The sequence below is a fragment of the Podarcis erhardii genome, assembly GCF_964252035.2.
Source record: "Podarcis erhardii genome assembly, chromosome: 6".
Taxonomy (NCBI): domain Eukaryota; kingdom Metazoa; phylum Chordata; class Lepidosauria; order Squamata; family Lacertidae; genus Podarcis; species Podarcis erhardii.
Window position 1 is genome coordinate 4,677,784 of NC_138510.1, and position 21,082 is coordinate 4,698,865.

Consider the following 21,082-nt stretch of genomic DNA (forward strand, 5'->3'; position numbering starts at 1 on the left):
TGGAATGGCGCCGAACGGATGTGGCGGATGGCGTTCTGCACTGTGAAGGTTTGAAATTCTCCTGATGTAAATGCAGTCCCGTTGTCTGAGACGAGAGTGTCAGGGAGCCCGTGGGTTGCAAACAGCCTGCGTAGTACCCGGATGGCTGCGGACGTAGAAGTGGACGGTACCAGTGCGACTTCCAGCCATTTGGTGTAGGAGTCCACCACTATGAAGAATGTTTTCCCCTGAAAGGGGCCAGCGAAGTCCACATGCAGGCGTGACCATGGTGCTCGGGCGGACTCCCAGGACTGGACTGGGGCCCTTGGGGGATCTGGGCGGGATTCCTGGCAGGCCTGGCAGTGTTTGACCCAGGCCTCTATCTCTCCGTCGATCCCCGGCCACCACACATAACTCCTGGCAAGGGCCTTCATTCTTACTACCCCTGGGTGTGTCTCGTGTAGGGCTGTGAGGACCCTTTTGCGGAGGGGCTGGGGAACAACGACCCTGCTTCCCCATAACAGGCACCCCTTGTGGGCTGACAGTTCATGTTTGCGGGTTGTGTAGCCGGCGAATTCTGGCCCGGGGCTGCGGCTGGGCCATCCCCTCCACACCCAGTCCAGGACCCGGGAGATGACCCTATCTTTCTTGGAATGGTGTGCAACTTCTTGTGCCTGAATGGGGCGGTCAGGAAGCAGCTCCAGGCTCATAACCTCTTGTGCAGGTGCTGGGTCGGGGCCTGTTTCCGGTAGTGGTAGCCTGCTGAGGGCGTCTGCATGGCCCATCGCCTTTCCAGGGCGGTGAATCAGTGCATACTGGTAGCTGGCAAGGAAAATTGACCACCTGAGGACGCGAGGAGACAGCACTTGGGGGGTCTGCTTTTCGGGGGCAAACAAGCCAAGCAACGGCTTGTGGTCAGTCACCACGGTGAAGGGCCGCCCGTACAAGAAATCATGGAATTTTTTTACTCCCTTCACGATTGCCAGACCCTCCTTGTCGATTTGCGAGTAGTTCCGCTCGGTTTCGTTGAGTGTCTGGGAAAAGTATGCTACCGGTACCTCTCTTCCATCCGGGAGTTGGTGTCCCAGGACAGCGCCGATGCCATAGGGCGAGGCGTCGCATGCTAGCACCACCGGCAGCCTCTCGTCGAAGTGTGCCAAGACCGAGTTTGAGACAAGCAAGTCCTTGACTGCCTGGAATGCGGCCTCCTGGCGCTGGCCCCACACCCAAGGGGCCCGCTTGTCCAGGAGTCTGTGTAGGGGCTCCGCTACCGCCGCCTTGTGGGGAAGGAAGGAATGGTAAAAGTTCAATAATCCCAAGAAGGCCTGAAGTTCAGTCTTGTTCTTGGGCGCTGGGGCATCACAAATGGCCCGTACCTTGTCCCCAGTCGGGTGAACCCCTTCTGCATCCACCATAAATCCCAGAAAGTCCACTTGAGGCACTCCTAGTAGACATTTTTCCCGCTTCACCTTGAGACCCGCCATCTGGAAACGGTGCAGAACAGTGCGGAGGCGGTCCTCAAACTCCTCTGGTGTGGGCCCGGCAATCAACACATCATCAAAGAAGGGGGTGACACCAGGAATCCCTTTAAGGAGAGAGTCCATTAGATTCTGGAATATGCCTGGTGCCACGCTGACCCCGAATTGCAGCCGCTTTACCCTGAACGCTCCTCTGTGCGTCACAATCGTCTGTGCCTCTGCTGTGGCCTCATCTACTGGCAGCTGTTGATATGCTTGGGCCAAGTCCAGCTTGCCAAAAATTTTCGACCCAGCCAGGGTGGCAAGGACATGGCTGACCACTGGCACTGGGTATGCATGGGCCATGAGGGCCTTGTTTATGGTACATTTGTAGTCTGCGCAGATGCGGACCGAACCATTAGGCTTGACGGGTGTGACGATTGGGGTTTCCCAGGGGGCATTAGGCACCGGCTCCAGCACTCCTTGCTCCACGAGTCGGTCCAATTCCTCGTCTATACGGGGTTTCAGGGCGAATGGGACCCGGCGGGCCTTGAGCCTGACTGGTCGTCAGGAGGGGTGTTATGTACTGAGTTGAATAGGATCCAAACTGCAGCAGTCTGATTGGTCGTACTGCGGGGTCAAGCTGTAGAGCAATGGGGGGGCCCGTATACTGTCCCAAATTCCCATCGAAAACCCCCGGAAACTCCTTGCATATGGCGTCCACGTCCACTTGTAAGCTCATGTGGTTCACCCCGGTGATGGCTAGTCCCAGTGGTCCAAACCATGCCAACCCCAGTAAGCTAATGTAGGGGCCCTTGACCACAAGCAAGTCCAGTTGCCGCGTCCGCCCTCGGTATTGCACCCTGAAGGTCCCCACCCCCATTGTGGGGACCTTACGTTTCTGGAAGTCCCGGAGGGTGAATGGGGCCGGCCTGAGTTTGGGACCCCCAGTAGGACACAGTTTCCTTAAGGTCCTTGCCGAGATTATGGATAGAGTTGAACCCGTGTCAAGCTCCATGCGGCATGGGGCCCCCTCTATCTGTACCTCTACATAAATTTTCTCTACGTTGGGGTGGGGCAACTGGTATACCTGGAAGTCTGTGAGCTCCGTCGAGTTGCCTTGGTGCGTTGGGCCCCGGGACCTGGGGCTCTTGGATTGGTCATCTGATGCCTGGCTTCGGGTGGGCCGAGCCCGACACACCCGGGCGATGTGTCCCAATTTTCTGCACTGCCTGCACTCTGCGTTGCGGAAACGGCAGGTCCTCCTCTCGTGACTTCCTCCACAGCTTGCGCAGTTCCCTCCTTCTCGTCGAGGCAGCTGTGGTATGTGGGCTGCTTGAGTGCGCTGCTGTACTCGGTGCACCTCCTCCCTGTCGGATCCCGAGTCGTTGGTGAGGTCTTCATGGTGGACCCTCGGTTGGGACGGCTGGCTCAGCCGTGCCTCTTGCGTCGACCTCTCAGCAGCTTCCGTTGCCAGGGCCTCCTCCAGAGCGACCTGGAACGTTAGGTTCTTCTTAGCGTAGAGGCGTCGTTGCAGCTTCTCATCCTTCAGGCCACCGACGAGGCGGTCACGAAGCATGTTCTCCAGCTCTGAGAAGTTGCAGAACTGGGCAGCTTGGCGGAGAGAGGTCACAAACCCAGTTATGGTTTCCCCAGGGGCTTGCCGCTTTGCGTAGAAGGCATTTCGACAAGCCACCACTGAGGGCTGTGGCGAAAAGTGCCCCTTCAGCTGTTCCATTATTGTTTTGTATGGAACAGTAGCGACGTCTTCAGGCGCAAGGAGAGCCCGGGCGATTTCAAATGTCTCCTCTCCGCAGACGCTGAAGAATATTGCCCTCTTCTTGGCGTCTTCTTCATCGGTGACCCCTTTGGCTTCTAGGAGGAAGGTGAAACGGGAGGCGTACGCTTCCCAGTCTCCAGATGCTGGGTTGAATGGCGAGAAGCTGCTGTCAGTTGCCATTCTGAGTTCCTTGTGTCCCGGAGCTGAAGCCTGGATACACGGTGCGAGGCAGCGGTGCGGCAGGTGGCGGTGCTGCGGTGCTGTGTGTGGCAGTCAGCTCAGCGGGATCCCATCCTCGTCGCCAGTGAAATATACTCAGAGTCGCAAAGTGATTTCATGCTCTTTATTCAGCTCATAGTGGTGAGGAGGAATGAATGAATGTCCCCTCAAAGTATCTGCTTTATATACATTATTTACACAATGGGCTGCACATGATTGGCTAATTCCAGGATTCTACTGTAGGCCAATCAGGTTGTGGATTCACTTCTATCTGGAGCATGATTGGGTGGTTCCTGCTAACCAATCATACTGCTGCATTGTTCTAGGACCAATCAGACTGCTGCATTCTGAATCCTATTGTTCTAGGACCAATCAGACTGCTGCCTTTTGGAGCCTATTGTTCTAGGACCAATCAGACTGCTGCAGTTTGGATCCTATTCAACTCAGTACATAACAACGGCGTTTCCGTGCACTGCTCTGGTTTGCCAGAAGCGGCTTAGCCATGCTGGCCACATGACCCGGAAGCTGTACGCCGGCTTCTCGGCCAATAAAGCGAGATGAGCACCACAACCCCAGAGTCGGCCACGACTGGACTTAATGGTCAGGGGTCCCTTTACCTTTATATACTGTCCCAAAATGCCTTTGGTTTTTTTACACAGCCACCACATGTGGTAAAAATTGCCATCCTTATCTAAACATTTCCAGCATTTTTTACTTCTAATCCTGTACATTTTTGCCAACTTGGTTGGGGTGAGGAAACCCATCTAAATTTTCAACTATCTTTACACCTAAAACAAGACTCACATCCTGGTGAATCCCACAGATGAACTCTGTGGATGTGACTGTGTGGCCCTCAAGGCAGGTGCCCGCTTTTTAAGCTGACCGCCTTCTGAAAAAGGGTCTCTTGCCAGCTCTTTGCAAATCCGCCAGCCATCCGCCCTGCAGTTCTGTTGCCCTCATTCCCTCTCCTTCCTCCCTTGGCAGTATTTTGGAGACCCGAGTCCTGCAGATGGAGACAAAGCATCTGATGGAACTGGAAGGGATCCGGACGGAGAAGGAGGAGCTGCAGCAGCTGGTGATCCGCCAGAGCGACACCATCGAAGTCTTGGAGAAATCTCTCCACGCCGCCAGCGGCAACACCAGCCTGCTCCAACAACAGCAGCTGCAGCTTTTGGAGTCGGTTCAGAATTTGGTCCAGCTGGTCTCCCAAGGCAAAGGTGAGCTCAGAGCCACCAAAATAAATCACGCTTTATCTCAAATGAGGCAGCTTCCAAGCCTCTGCTGCTTGAGAGCTCCGGATGATATGCATGCTAGCCAGAGGTCCACCGCAGACGGAGATAGCTCAACAGTTCGCAGTCTTCTTACGCCTTTTTCTGAACTCTCCTGGCTGCTGTGCTGGTCGGGGGGGGGGAGGTTACCATGGGGTGAGGTCCAGGACCTGAGTTGAGGGTCGGCAGACAGTCCTCCTCGGGCGAAGCGGAGTCCACAGCGGGAAGCCGGGCAAGGACAAGAACTCTGGGGGAAACAGGACTGGATGCTGGCCGAAACAGCTCTTCATCGACGTTGCTCCCGCAACCTGGGACCGGGCTGACTGGCCTTTATCTTCTCTGAGGCCAGGGGCGGTCCCGGCCCCCAGGAGACCAGCCTCTCCTGGCCTTAAGGCGAGCACTCCTCCTGGGAGAAACCAGTTCCCTTCGCCTCTCTGCCCTGAGCCTCTGCAGTTCAGGAGAGGCTGAAGGGTTACTGGGCCCAGGGGGAGACTCACCTGCAGGCACTGAGTCCTCAACCACCTCTGGAGCCAGAGTGGATTCACCTGGTGCCTGCTCCTGAGGATCCGGCACAGGTGCAGGCGCTTCAGAATCAAGGCCCTGCCCCAGTTCAGCTGGCCCTGGAGGCGGGGACTCCTGTGCAGGCTGGGATTCCTCCGGTTCAGCCTCTGAATCGGATTCCCAGGCCATCACAGCTGCTTACACAGGTCCCACCTGCCGGCAGCCTCTCTCCCTGTTCCTCCTTCCTAGTCTCCCCTTCCAAAATGAACTTCCCTTTCCTTAGCAGAGTCGCACCTTTTTGCCAATGTTCCATCATCAGGACTTTCCCCTCTGGACTGCTTGATTTGTGAACATTCCTTTACATCAGAGCAGCCGAGCCAATGGGAAGAGGGGGTGGGAGGAAGCCTCCAGCGATGCTCTGGGTCATTTGAAAGTTCAGATGTGCAGGAGAACAGCGCACGAGGCCAATTTGGCGCAACTTACAGCAAAGAGTGGAAGTGTTCCATCGTGGGGGATGCTTTCGAAAAACTTAAAATTCTACCTTGCTTTCTATATATTAAAGCAATATTTTGTTAGAAGCCACCCAGAGTGGCTGGGGAAGCCCAACCAGATGGGCAGGGTATAAATATATTATTATTATTATTATTATTATTATTATTATTATTATTATTATTATTAGTGTAGCAACTTTTCGATCTCAGTGCTTTTACACCATGTCTTCCCATCCCCACCTGCAATAAACTCAGGTCGGATCCACAACATACCTTTGATGGACATCCAATTCTCCTGGCTTTCCCCCAAAGGATTCTGGGAACTATAGTTTCCCTGCACAGTGCAACACTTCACAGCACCCTTAATAAGCTACGGTTCACAGAACTCCTTGGGGGAACTTGTGCGCTTTAAATATGCATTAGGTGTTTGTTAAATGCATGGTGTGGATCTGCCCAAAATATTACTGGAATCCTCCAGGTGCTGTTGAACTACAACTCCCGTCATCCCTAACCATTGGTCATGCTGGCTGCATCTGGAGACTCACAGATTCCCCACTCTGGTCTTACTGCATCTTTAGCTTGGATTGATGAAGAAAGAACAAGGCAGGAGTTAGTAAATATAATCGAAGTTTTCCCCAAGCAAATTTTAAATAGGAATTTTATTCACATTTTAAATAGGGAAATTTGTTTGAGACTGGGAGCTCACTGTTGCTGTATCCATGCCCCAAAATGCTTATTTAATTTGGAGAGGCCAACTCTTTAGCATTTGATTTTCTCTTGCTAGTTCCTCCAAAGAAAGAAGACCGGCTGTTCCAGGACTGCGCAGAAATCCGCCAATCTGGAGTTAATCTCAGTGGGGTTTACACCCTCCATATCAACAATCTGACTGAACCCAAGAAGGTCAGTGAAACCACAAGAGCCTATGAATGGAGGCAGGGAGAAGGATCATTGCTCAATTTGTACAGCTAAAAAAAAGCACCTTGGTTCTCCTACCATCGGTGCTTCTAAAGGAATCTGATCCTGTTAAGTTGTGGGTGAACATATCAGACAAAACAGCGATTCTTCAAACAGCTCTTGTTTATTCACAGGCCAAAACTGAACTGAAGGGTTCAGCCAGCCTGCTTATATAGAGCTCCACTACAACGCAACAGTAACCACTTTCTGTAACTATCCAATCACTGCATGTCACTTTCAATCCCTTATTTGCATATGTGGACCTGAGTGAAAACTATCTACAGTATCCCCCTGCTGGCCTAGGGTGAGAACTTCAGTACATAAGAGACCCTCTCTAAGACTGTCTGGAAAACGCCCTGGTCCGGAAACGGGTTCTGCATAGGCCCAATGTTTCCAAAACTTGGGTCTCCGGCTGTTGTTGGACTACAGATCCCATCATCCTTGACCGCTGGTCCAGCTAGCTAGGGATGATGGGAGTTGTAGTCCAAAAGCAGCTGGAGACCCAAGTTTGAGAAATGTTGGCAGCTAAGCAAAAGAGGGGCAGGGAGATTTTATTCAAATGGGTTGCCTTTCTGTGCTTGGTTCTGGTGGCTAGATTTTGCTTTGGGCTGGGGAACATTCATAGGTTCAAGGGGGGAATTGGCAGGACCTGGAAGGAGCTCTGGAACACAGGAAATTTCCTTACAACTTCTATATAGACCATTGGCCTATATAGTTCAGTATTGTCTACACTGATGGGCAGCGCAGGAGCAGGGACCGAGCAACAGGAGCTCACCCCGTCGCGGGGATTCGAACTGCCGACCTTCCGATCGGCAAGTCCATGGCTCTGTGGTGTTTTTTGTTTTGTTTTTGTTTTTTAAAAAAATATTTATTAAAGTTTTAAAAAATTACAGAAAGAAAAAGTAAAAATACCACATTAAAGAAAAACAAAACAACACATCACAATATGTATATATAAAACAGAGAAATAAGACTCATTAAACAAAAACAAAAACACATAAAAAAAATACATCAGATCTCCTCATTACTAATCTTTCATTAGCTTATTTCCTTGACCTCCTCACACCTCCCTTTTTTGTATTCTAGGTCAATTATCCATTTCAGCAAAACCTTTCCCTCTTTTAAAAATTTTGTCCTGTAAATTGTCTTAATCATGGCTCTGTGGTTTAACCCACAGCACCACCTGCACTATGCACAAGAAAATTGTTCATTCCAAGCCAGGTTCAGTACTCCACAGTTCCACAACAGTTTCCAGCGTTGTTTATTTATTTATATTTTTAAAAAAACTCCTTATGGCTTCTGCAAAGATCAGATTCTTCCAATATCCGTAGGCTCAGCTGTGTTTCTGCCTCTTGTTCCTTCCATCTGAGCATCCTCTGCTTTCTTCCTTTGCAGACTTATTGCGATATGGAAATGGACGGAGGCGGCTGGACGGTGATCCAGTACAGAGTCAATGGCAGTGTCAGCTTCCAAAAGAGCTGGAAAGAATACAAACAGGTCTGATTCTGCCTTGGACTTGTCATTCTCACTCCGTCAGACCTTTTCGATCAAAAGTAGAAAGAGCGGAGACCACATAGCAATCACCACGGGACCAATAGCAGCCCAGGGCTTTGCTGACCCCTATTTTGCTGACCCACTGGCTTCCTGAGGCCATGGGTCAATGTGCATAATTTTATGCAGAGGAAACTTGATCGCCGCAGTTTGGTCAGCTGCACAATCTTTTCTCCCAAATCAAGCAGGAGGGAACCATATACCGGGGTTCTGCACAGCGCTGATTGGCCAGGCAGTGTGAAGTCACCAACCCACTTTGCTCTCCCTCCCCAATCACTGTTTCAGCGTCCAAAAAATTATTCAGTAGTGATGGATTCAAAGAAGGGGACAAATGTGCATTCTACTGAATAAATTACTTTAATCGTAAAAAGAGAGAGAGAGAGACACCTGATCTGAAGCCAGGTAGTACATAAAGCCACTACCGATATCAGGAGGGGGTGGGGTTGCGGGGCTCACGCCCCCAACTACAATCTCGTGGGGCTGGCGTCAGCCCTGTGGGACTCAGGGATTCCCCCTCTCTCATCCATATTAATTTCCCTCAGCTGGCGTCAGCCCTGCGGGACTCAGGGATTCCCCCTCTCTCATCTATATAGGGGGTGGGCTTACCAGGTCTTCTTAAGGTCAGGGCAGCCCCGGCTCACCCTCTTTCCTTCTCGGCAGCTGAGGTTTTTCCCACCCACCCGCCCTCTAGGTGTGCATTCGGACTTTGCTATGGGCTACGGCTGGTCGCCGCAAGGGGCCTGGTAGGAGTTTTTCCATTTGGCTAATTGGCTGCATTTTGAAGCCACTTGGTTTTTTCGCCTACCTCGTAGCAAAACGTCACAACTCCTTGGTTTTGGCGGTTAGGCATTGGCCGGGGTATTGTTATGCAAATGAAGTGGGGGGGAGGAACGCCATCACCTCCCCCAAATCTCGAAGGGTAGTTCGTTAAAGGACTCCGGGGGGCGTCGCCTCGTCCGAAACCTATGGAGGCTAGGGCCTAAAGCGTGCTCCCGAGCGGTAACCCCTTGGGGAGTGCCTACGGATGTGCATCTCGGGGGCTCCCCCTGTTGGTGCTTAACCCTTCCCGGTTTACCGGTTAGTCTGATAGGGCCAATGCCTAAAGCCAATACCGCTCTTACCTGTAATCAATAAAGTTGTGGCCATTTTTCACTCATTAACCTAAATTCCGTGTCCTGTGTCTTTATTACTCCAACTGTGGGAGGGGGCGGGAATTGCCACACAACACAGCAGGAGCTTCTTCTTCTCCATGTTACACAAAGTAATAAGAGGGAATCAGAAGCTTGGAGTCAACTAAATTACTCTCAGAGTAGACTTAGTGAAACTAATGGACTTGGACTATTCATGTCTATTAATGAGTCTACTCTGAACTAATATTGGATACAACCAGTAGTGTTGGAAATGACTACAGAGTTAATCTCACCTTTCCTACCATGGACGCCCCCCCCCCAAAAAAAATATGTGCCATCTGATTTTTACAAGACATTGCGGTAAGGAGTGTTCCTGTTCAGGGTTCCAGCCGGCCAGCTGTGTTCCTCTTGCAAAATACTCCATTCCGTTCAGTTCCTCTTCTTAGTTTTCTGTCCCTTTCTCCAGAGACTCAGCACACTGTTGCTCTTCATTTGTGTGTGTTTTGGGGGGAAGGTTGCCTAAATATTTTTTCCCCTAAATGGTGTTTGTACATCTGCAGACCTTGGAGTTCTCCAGGCAATGCTGATCCCATTTCTTCTCTCTCTCTCTCTCTCTCCCCACCGTGGTCCCAATCTGTTCAGCCCTCACCAGCTGATTTCAATATTCAAGGAAGGGACAGCCTCTCAGCTGATATATGAAGAACTTAATTGAGCAACCCACTTAGTGCTTTGTGTTTTGCCTCTCCCAGGGCTTTGGGGATCCAGCAGGAGAATACTGGCTGGGGAATGAGGCAGTCTATCTCCTGACCAACCAGAGAGCCTATTCTTTGAGGGTCGAACTCCTGGACTGGGAAGGCAATCGCGCCTATGCCCACTACGAAAAGTTCCAGCTGGGAAGCGAGCGTCAGCGATATAGGTAATATGTGGTCTTTGCCAACTGTATGCAAACAGCGTGGTAGGTGTTTACCTGCAGGGTTCAAATCCCCACTCAGCCATGGAGCTCGCCTTGGGCCAGTCGCCATCTCTTAGCCTAACAGGGTTATTGTGAGGGTGAAATGGGGGGGCAGGGAGAACCACACACACCACAGTTCAGACCCTCTGAGTGTCCCTGTTTTCCAGGGACAGTCCTGGATTTACAGAAGCCATCCCGGTTTTCTGATCTTACCCCGGAAAGTCCCACTTTTCCTTAGGACATTCCTATTTTCATTGGAGAAATGTTGGAGAGTTTGGTAAAGGTAAAGGTAAAGGGACCCCTGACCATTAGGTCCAGTCGTGACTGACTCAGGGGTTGTGGCGCTCATCTCGCTTTATTGGCCGAGGGAGCCGGCATACAGCTTCCGGGTCATGTGGCCAGCATGACTAAGCCACTTCTGGCGAAACAGAGCAGCGCATGGAAATGCCGTTTACCTTCCCGCCAGAGCGGTACCTATTTATCTACTTGCACTTTCAAACAGCTAGGTTGGCAGGAGCAGGGACCGAGCAACGGGAGCTCACCCCATCGCGGGGATTCGAACTGCCGATCTTTTGATCGGCAAGTCCTAGGCTCTGTGGTTTAACCCACAGAGCCACCCGCGTCCCTGGAGAGTTTGGTAGGAATCCCTATTTTTATCAGAGATATGTTGGGGGGTATGGAGTTATCCAACCCCTAAACCATCTGAAGGCAGCCCTGTACAGTGGTACTACTGGTTGCAAATGGGATCCATTACAGAGGCCCATTCACAACATGAAAAGAGCGCAACCCATGCGCGGGTTGTGATTCGCTGCTTCTGTGCATGTGCGTGACACCATTTTGCGCTTCTGTGCATGTGCAAGCGGCGAAACCCGGAAGTAACCCTTTCCAGTACTTCCGGGTCGCAGCAGGACATAACCTGAAAAAAACGTAACATGAAGCGGACATAACATGAGGTATGACTGTATAGGGACGTTTTTTAATGTTTTATTGCAGGTTTTATGTGGGTTGAAAGCCGCTGTAGAAACTGTGAGAATGATCAGGAACATACCAGAGAGTGAATCCTATTCAGCTTAGTGGGACTTAGTTCTGAGTGTTTAAGACTGACCAGTTTTTACCCCATTATGTAGGAGTAAACTCCACTGAATACAGTGGGACTTCTTTCTGAGTAAACAGTATAAGTCTCCATTTACAAGAAAGGAATAAGCACTCCCTGTGTTTTCTAATAAATGGCTGGCTGCAGAAGCATGGCAGTGAAATAATTTAAAGTGGATTGGTGAACATTGTCTTTCAAAATGATAAAAGGTAAAGGTAAAGGGGCCCCTGACCATTAGGTCCAGTCGTGGCCGACTCTGGGGTTGCGGCACTCATCTCGCTTTATTGGCCAAGGGAGCCGGCGTACAGCTTCTGGGTCATGTGGCCTGCATGACTAAGCTGCTTCTGGCGAACCAGAGCAGCGCACGGAAACACCATTTACCTTCCCGCCGGAGTGGTACCTATTTATCTACTTGTACTTTGACGTGCTTTCGAACTGCTAGGTTGGCAGGAGCAGAGACCAAGTTCACCCTGTCGCAGGGATTTGAACTGCCGACCTTCTGATCGGCAAGTCCTAGGCTCTGTGGTTTAACCCACAGCGCCACCTGCGTCCCTATCAAAATGATAGGATGGGCTTTTTATGCCAGCTTCACCATCTCCTTCGTTTAGTGCTGGACCTTTATTTCCAGGATAAACTGGAGTCTGTTTTTGCACCTACACACACACACACACACACACACACACACACACACAGCACTTCTAATTGTTTTCCAGGACGTGGAGAGGAGGAAAAAGGAAAAGCAGGGCATTCTGGGATCAAATCAGAAACCGGGATGGCTTCTGTAATTCCTGGACTGTCCCTGGAAAATTGGGACGCTTGGAGGCTATGAGATCACCTTCATTTTAGAGCTAATCCCTGTCTGGAATCTGATAGAGAACTGGTCTCACCTCCTAAACCATTGAGCTCCATGGAGATTCCACTCAGGGGGGTTTTCGTACGTGCTTCAAGCACCAAATCAGCCAAAGTCACCCGAATGAAAATGCTTGTTCTGGCCAGCTTAGAAGGAGATTTGAACCTACTCTGATAAAGGCGAAGGGGCTTGGACAAGTTGTTCTGAGAGTGCTTTGCCCTGGAGGTCAGCCACTTAGCAAATCATCAGCCCTGGGTGCAGGGACCGTCTCCTGTGTGTTTAATGGGGAATCTGAACCCATCTCAGGTGGCCTCTTGTGAGAGAACTTTGCCACCTAGCAAATCTCCAGCTCTGTTTGCGTCTTCACCTCCGCTTTCCTTGGGAGCTGCCCATCCAAGATCAGAGTGTGCCAAGCCTCCTTTAACTTGCTGGTATTTGTGGGTGTGACTAAGGGTTTCTGGCGAGCAACTGTTTCTCAGAGAACATGGGGCTCTTTCAGGGTGTCCTCCTTGCCCTCTGCTCATCAGGCAAGGACACTTCGCATTTCATCTGCTTTTGATCTGCTGAGGTATTTGTGGAATTCCAAAAACATCATCATCATCATCTCTCTCTCTCTTTCTCTAATTTTTATTTATTCTCCATTTGATAATATACATTCACACCGGTGGAAGAAGATTGGAAAAAAATTAAAGATTATTTACAGAAATATTGTAAAATTAATGAGCTTTAGAAAAATGGTGGAATGAAGTTATATGGCTTTGGCAGAAAGGTTATAATGAACTAGGTACAGATAGATTGTTAATGTATTAGAGGGGAAAAACAAGGTTAGAATATGTTAAGATTAATTACAGGGACGCAGGTGGCGCTGTGGGTTAAAGCCTCAGCGCCTAGGACTTGCTGATCGAAAGGTCGGCGGTTCGAATCCCTGCGGCGGGGTGCGCTCCCGCTGCTCGGTCCCAGCGCCTGCCAACCTAGCAGTTCGAAAGCACCTCCGGGTGCAAGTAGATAAATAGGGACCGCTTACCAGCGGGAAGGTAAACGGCGTTTCCGTGTGCGGCTCTGGCTCGCCAGAGCAGCGATGTCACGCTGGCCATGTGACCCGGAAGTGTCTCCGGACAGCGCTGGCCCCCGGCCTCTTGAGTGAGATGGGCGCACAACCCCAGAGTCTGTCAAGACTGGCCCGTACGGGCAGGGGTACCTTTACCTTTTACCTTTAATTACAGGACAGAAAACAGAGGAAGATGGAAAGGAATTGCTGAAACAGTTAATTGAAGTGGAATACAAAAAGGGAGGCGTGAGGAAGTCAATGAAACAAGTGAATGAAAGCTAAGATTGAAAATATTGGAAGTGTTTTTAATTGTTCTTGTTTTGTTTTGTTAATTCAATGTTTTATGTAGTGTTTTTGTTTTTGTATTGTATTATATTGATTTGTTTAATTCTTTTTCTTTCTTTTTGTAATCTTTAAACTCTTAATAAATATTATTTTTTTAAAAAAAGATAATATACATTCACATCGTTACAATCCACTTTACCTCCCTGGTTCTTTAGAGCCTGTCGGCTTCCTTCCCTCCTGCCTCATGGCTTTCAAAATTAACCTTTATATCATTGCATTTTGTACATTTTCCAATTCCAATTACACTCATTACAAAATAGCTCAAAATTTAAATAAGTATAGAAAGGGAGAAGACTTCTCATTACAAGTCTTCAGATATCTCTGATAGTGATGTTAATTGCTTACAATAATCTTTCAGATATCGTATAAATTTACTCCAGTCCTTTTGGAATACTGTACTTAATTGTGCTGGTTTCGGATTTTTCTTGTCAGCTTTGCCAATTCTGCCAAGTCAATCATCTTCATCTGCCACTCTTATTTCATTGGTACTTCTTCTTGTTTCCATTTTGAGGCTAAAAAAATTCTTGCTGCAGTTGGGTACATAAGCAGCCTTTTATCTTCCCTTGGTATCTCTTCGCACACTAAAAAAGGCTTCTGGTTTTTTAACAAAATTATTTTAAAATATTTTCTTTAACTTGTTATATACATTTTCCCAGAAAGCCTTTACCTCTTTACAAGTGCACCACGTGTGGTAGAATATCCCTTCCCTTTCTTTACATTTCCAACACTCATTGGTTCTTGTCCGATACATTTTAGCAAGTTTAAATGGTAAAGGGACATCTGACCATTAGGTCCAGTCATGACCGACTCTGGGGTTGTTATTACTATTTTTTATTATTACTTATCATTATTATTATTATTATTATTATTATTATTATTATTATTATTATTTATACCCCACCCATCTGACTGGGTTTCTCCAGCCACTCTGGGCGGCTCCCAACAGAATTAAAAGCACAATAAAATATCAAACATTAAAAACTTCCATAAACAGAGCTGCCTTCAGATGTCTTCTAAAAATCAGATAGTTGTTTATTTCCTTGACATCTGGTGGGAGGGCGTTCCACAGGGCGGGCGCCACTACCAAGAAGGCCCTCTGCCTGGTTCCCTTTAACCTCGCTTCTCGCAGGGAGGGAACCGCCAGAAGGCCCTCGGCGCTGGACCTCAGTGTCCAGGCAGAACGATGGGAGTGGAGACGCTCCTTCAGGTATACAGGACCGAGGCCGTTTAGGGCTTTAAAGGTCAGCACCAACACTTTGAATTGTGCTCGGAAACGTCCTGGGAGCCAATGAAGTCTTTCAGGACCGGTGTTTTATGGTCTCGGCGGCCACTCCCAGTCACCAGTCTAGCTGCCGCATTCTGGATTAGTTTCAGTTTCCGGGTCACCTTCAAAAAATATCTATCCCCAGCCCTGCACACAAGGAAATGCCATCCTGGAGTCCCAGCCTCTGCCTTCCTGCTCTCTGCTGCCACTTGTAGGGGATTTTGTTCTTTCTCATCATGATGCCTTCTGTTCCACAGGCTTTTCTTGAGAGGCTACAAAGGCAGCGCTGGGCAGCAGAGCGGCTTGCCTCTCCAAGGGACGGGCTTCAGCACGCGAGACGCTGACAATGACAACTGCCGGAACTGCAAGTGCGCCCAGATGCTTTCTGGCGGTGAGTCGGCCTTTGACCTCCCTGACAGGGAAGGGGGGGGGGAGAGCAAGTGGTCAAGTGAGAATCCAAGAGCTTTGAATCTTGAGTTTCTCTTTTCCCAGGCTAAAGTTCTCCACATTTCCAAATCAGTTTGCATACACACATATATAAGGCACCAGCATTTCAGCGCAAAATTCTCATCCTATAAACATTTGCATGCAATTTCCCCTGCTATACACATTTTTGCAGAGCTGCTTCCCCTAATGGAATGCCTTTTCATGTTTTTTTCCACTAATGTATACAATTTTACACACACTTTCCTCCATTTTTATACACATTGCTTGGCCAGAGAGCTATGTTGTAAAATTGGGGAAAGCACAGATTTTTTTAAGGATGGCTGCGTTTCCATTCTCATATTGCTTCATAAAGTGTAAATTTCTCTTCAAACTAAGACTCCACTAAAAGCCTTAGAGCTTTGGCATTTTAAAGCAGTTTGAGTTTTTAAGCACTCTGTACATGTTTGTCTTCTGCTTAAGCATTTGGACAGCAGTGGTTCACAAACTTTTTGGAGGCCACTGCTCCCTTGGTTCTATAAACTCATCCCCAGTGCCCCCCTATAAAATGTGGTTTGCATGAATAGTGATTTGCAAGAGCCACTGAGGAAGGCAATAACACAATAAAATTCAAAACAGTAGCCTACGGGACCACCTCTCCTGGTATGTCCCATGGAGGACATTATGGTCTTCAAATAAAAACGTCTTGGAGATCCTGGGCCACAGGGAGGTTAGGCTGGCCTCAACCAGAGCCAGGGCCTTTTCGGCTGTGGCCCCGATCTGGTGGAATGCTCTGTCACAAGAGACTAGGGCCCTGCGGGACTTGACAACTTTCTGCAGGGCCTGCAAGACGGAGCTGTTCCACCAGGCCTTTGGCCAAGGCACAGCCTGACCCCCCTCCTTCGGCAATCCTCACAGAACTCTAGCCCAATAGTTGCCATTAATTTGATTCTGAATTGATTTTAGAATGCTGTGTTTACTTTTACTTTTGTTAGCCGCTCTGAGCCCGGCTTCAGCTGGGGAGGGCGGGATATAAATAAAATCTAATTAATTAATTAATTGCACATTTATTCAGAATCCAGTTAAAACAATTTAGTTCAATTATTCCAACAAAACTGATGGGCTTGATCCAGCGATACCAGCTTTTCAAAGCTGGATAGTAATTTCCACTTCCAGTGACACCCCGCTTGCCTCTTAGTGCCCCCCTAGCAGGGGTGCCAACTTGAAAAAAAATATTTGGGGTGCCAGGTAAGCCCTGCCTTGCATAAATAATCACAAGATGTGGTACCACACACATGGCAATGCCCATCAACTTTTTGGGGGTGTCCCACTCAAATATTTTATGGGGGGGGCCAATGGACCTCAGCTCCTAGGAGCTGAATCCCACCACGGCCAGGGGGTGGTAGCACCTACTTTGTGATCTACTGATCTATGGTTTGCTTCTCCTGATGCACGTTCAGGTTGGTGGTTTGATGCCTGCGGACTCTCGAATCTGAACGGCATCTACTACCCGGCAAAGCACAATATCCGGAAGCTGAACGGGATTCGATGGCACTACTTCCAGGGACCAGGCTACTCCCTAAAGGGCACGAGGATGATGATCCGGCCTTCAGGCAGCCCTGAAGGAGCATAGCAGAGAGACGCTGAGCAGAGCTGCAGTTTCTGTGAGCCAGGGAGAGCCAACCTTGGCACAGGTAACAGGAACTGCCTTCCGGTTTGGACAGGTGGCAGGTGCAGAGAAACTCTCTGGGAAAGAGGCCCTTGCAGCTAGGAATTCATGGCTGCAGTTGGACGCAAACAGCACCAGCTCTCTCTTTCCCCCTCCCAGATGGCTCAGGAAGCTGTCTTTTGTGGGCTTTTGGACTTCCGAGAAAATGTACGGCGAACTATTCTGTATGTTAAAGGCTGAATCTGCCCGTGAAAAGTGTGTCACGCTATCTGGCTCATTTGGGGGCAAAGGGCGAGCTTATTGGGTAAATGCAGAAAAATCTGGTCAGATTTATATTATGTTGTTGTTGTTGTTTAGTCATTTAGTCGTGTCCGACTCTCCGTGACCCCCTGGACCAGAGCATGCCAGGCCCTCCAGTCTTCCACTGCCTCCCGCAGTTTGGTCAAACTCATGCTGGTAGCTTCGAGAACACTGTCCCCCCATTTCATCCTCTGTCGCCTCCTTCTCCTTGTGCCCTCCATCTTTCCCAACATCAGGGTCTTTCCCAGGGAGTCTTCTCTTCTCATGAGGTGGCCAAAGTATTGGAGCCTCAGCTTCAGAATCTGTCCTTCCAGTGAGCACTCAGGGCTGATTTCCTTCAGAATGGATAGGTTTGATCTTCTTGCAGTCCATGGGACTCTCAAGAGTCTCCTCCAGCACCAGAATTCAAAAGCATCCGTTCTTCAGCTATCAGCCTTTATATTATTTTTATTATGCTTCAGGCTTTATTTGGGTACAGATACACATGATCCTGCGTCTGTTGGACACTGGTTCTGCAGAGATTGGTGGGAGTTCAGAAACATCTGGATTGCCAAAGGTTTTCCCCATCCCTGATTTACATAGGACAGAGTCATGCTCTGAAGATGAAGCCCTTCCTTTACTTCACATAAACACAAATAGGCTCAGAGACCCCACAATTTGGAGCCTCGGTGCCGTGACTGGACTAAGCTGCCCTCTGCTGGCACAGTCTGGGTTGCAACATCCTTGCAAGAGACTGTGAAGCATTTCTGCTGTGGTCGAGGGGGTGGGAGTCAAACTGGCCATTTTCAACCCCTTGCTTCAGCAATGGCTGGGTAAGCTGTGTCTTTTCTCCACATTGAACTGGTCAGTAGGGCTAGCCCAAGATGGGAAAATCAAAAGGACCCCTCCCCTTATTCAGCAGCAGGGGGAATCAAGTCTCCAGCGAACCCTCCTGCAAAAGGCTCAGTAAAATCTCACCTTGCCTTGGCAGTTCTGTTTCAAAACATTTTGAGCCAACTGTGCGAAAGGCATGAACGTGACGGGGGCAGCTTTTACCCGGCGTGCAGCAATGATGTGCTCTACCTTCAGGACATCTGTCTGCCACTGACTTGTGGAGCAGCTTCTCTGGAGAAAAAGTGGCACAACACCCCAAACCCTCCAGCCTCGAAAGCTGAGATTTCCCCCTTCTGCCTGCCCTGTATTTATCCCTACAAGCCCTGCTTGAGGGCCAAAGCATGACAGCTGCCTGGCAAATAATGTCTGTGAACATTCCGTGACGTGCAGCAACTCTGCCAATAGAGAAGTGGCCATTTTTCGCTTGCAATATACCGTATTGGCCCAAATATAAGCTGCACTTGAATACAGTATAAACCACACTTCTAAAATTGGAGGGAGGTGGGGGGGGGAAATACCCAAATCTAAGCCTCTCCAGTCCTTGCAGCTCCTGGCTGCATACTAGACAGGGGGAGGGGAGGGGACGGGGGACCATAGCTGTCAACTTTTCCCTTTTCTTGCGAGGAATCCTATTCAGAATAAGGGAATTTCCCTTTAAAAAAGGGAAACGTTTGCCCCGTGCACCTGGCTGCATATATATGCCACACTTTAACTTTTCACGGTCAGAATTTGCGCCGGGGGTGGGGGGAGTGAGGCTTCTATTCAGGCCAATACAGCAGTATTTTTCAATAAAGAAGTATTTTTCTTTCTGTTGCACCTCCGACGTAGCAAACAGCGCTTCACTTCCTGCGGTGGCCTGGAGTCCAGGGATGGCAAATTGCCCAGGGCCCAAATCTCACCCAGGAAGCACATGATTTCAAATGCCCATAGATGCACACAAGCACATGAATGGAAGCTTGATCCGTCTATATACCACGAATGATCCCCATTCCCTCTGCATGCAATCCATTCATGGGAGGTGGGGGGTTTGGTGCGGATATAATTTCTGGTTGACTTTAGAGTCCGAGGCCATCAAATTGTGACACTCTGGTGTCTCTGCCTTGTACCTGGTCCAAGAGACATCAGAGCAGACACCTGGGATCCTTTGGGAGGAAGGACACAATATAATAATAATAATAATAATAATAATAATAATAATAATAATATAGTATCCTTGTCATGGATATTAGTGAAAAATAGGTCGATTGGGATCACAGAAGCCTCTCCTTAATGCACAATTTAGCTTAATATTAAATGAACTTTGTAAATAGTCATCTTTGTTTTGTGATTGGGTTGTTGTCAATGATTCAGTAGAAGAAAGGAGTTATATTCACTCTCATATTAAGCTTTATGTAGCTGTCTTTTTCACCCCGTCCACTTCAAAGTTTTTCCTAAATGGTTTTTTGTTGTTGCTGTTGCTGTTGTTGATTTTGCTGCTGAAATGATGCATTTGACAATTCTACAGTTTAAATGATACAGCAATTAACTTTGTATAATACAGTTGTGGTACAATAGTCAATGTTCAGCTTTTATTCTTCCACGTTTGCCTCTGTAATGTTAATTTGTACTGTGTATCTGAAAAATAAACCCCAAACAAAAAACTTCAGCCAAACTCCCCTTCCTCCTCCAGCTTTATTGATAGTTTAAAATTACATTTTTATATTATAGGACTTCAGTTGCTTTTACCATCTGACGGTATTTGAGATCTTTGTTCATTCAAATGTCTCCTTCTTTTATTCTTATCTCTGGGAAACCAAAGAAAGGCTTTGGAAAGTGGCTATCGAGGGAATGATGTTGGTCAAGTTAGTATTGTTAATGTTGTTGGTTAATATACCAAGATGAACGCGAAGAGGGAATATTTTCTGAAGCTTTGAAAGAGCACTATGACAGGTAACCAGCAGGCAGCACAAACCTAGAACAAAAAGTGTTTTGTTTTGAGCTTAGTGGAAAGTCGTTGTTTAGGAAAGTTTGGCGTTTAGCTGATGAAGTTGGGATTCAGACAGTTCATTATTTAAGAGCGATAATCCAATACATTTTGAATTAGATTTTAAAAATGAGAGATCATTGCTGATATACATGAGTTCAAGCATATAAATATTTAGTCTTGGGGGGGACGGACATTTTTGACACCTTAGCCTCTCAGTTATCTTGAATTCTCCACCTCCTTCAGGACAAGAATGGAGAGATCATTTAGATAAGATTTTTTGAAGAAAAGCCTAACTCCTTAAGAAGCTTTGGAAAGCTTTGGAAATGTGTTTTTACTTATTACAATTACCACTATTGCGTTCTTTGTTTCCCTCTCTCATGCTATATCTCGTTATCCTGTAAATACAGTTTTGAAAATTTGAAATAAACTAAGTTTTTATAAAGAACTTTCTCTCAGGTATTGTGTTCAACTTCTGTACAACATCTGTCAGAATCCACAGGAAATACAGGAGGATGTTCTTAATGGGTAGTAGCACACATTCAGGTTAACAGAAGCAACTCAAGAGTTTGGTACTGGAGTGTGAGAACTGATGTCTTTATCCCTGGTTTTGACCCCTGAGATGTTTACTTTTAGGTCCCACCTTATTTCTGGGATTGCAAGTTGTTTTAAATTGGGGCTTTTCCCCCCAAGGTGGCCCGCGAAACAGATGTTTAATTGAAATGTACTCTGTAACATGGGACCCGGGTGGTGCTGCGGGTTAAACCACAGAGCCCAGGACTTGCTGATCAGAAGGTTGGCGGTTCGAATCCCCGCGACGGGGGGAGCTCCCATTGCTCAGTCCCAGCTCCTGCCAACCTAGCAGTTCAAAAGCACGTCAAAGTGCAAGTAGATAAATAGGTACCGCTCTGGCGGAAAGGTAAACAGTGTTTCCGTGCGCTGATCTGGTTCGCCAGAAGCGGTTTAGTCATG

General features: G+C 48.3%; 2 protein-coding genes across 3 annotated transcripts in view; both read left to right on the plus strand.

The window, feature by feature from the left end:
* ANGPT4 (angiopoietin 4) overlaps positions 1-20,572 on the plus strand; it is a 55,673-nt gene extending 35,101 nt beyond the window's left edge. Inside the window, exons 4-9 of the mRNA XM_081868000.1 lie at positions 4,420-4,652; positions 6,480-6,595; positions 8,045-8,146; positions 10,080-10,246; positions 15,140-15,273; positions 16,766-20,572. Coding sequence (XP_081724126.1) covers positions 4,420-4,652; positions 6,480-6,595; positions 8,045-8,146; positions 10,080-10,246; positions 15,140-15,273; positions 16,766-16,938 — 925 coding nt within the window. The 3' untranslated portion in view covers positions 16,939-20,572. The remainder of the gene's footprint in view (positions 1-4,419; positions 4,653-6,479; positions 6,596-8,044; positions 8,147-10,079; positions 10,247-15,139; positions 15,274-16,765) is intronic.
* The window catches only part of RSPO4 (R-spondin 4), a 263,645-nt gene that overhangs the window by 82,726 nt on the left and 159,837 nt on the right, over positions 1-21,082 (plus strand). The gene's annotated exons all lie outside the window — the stretch shown is intronic.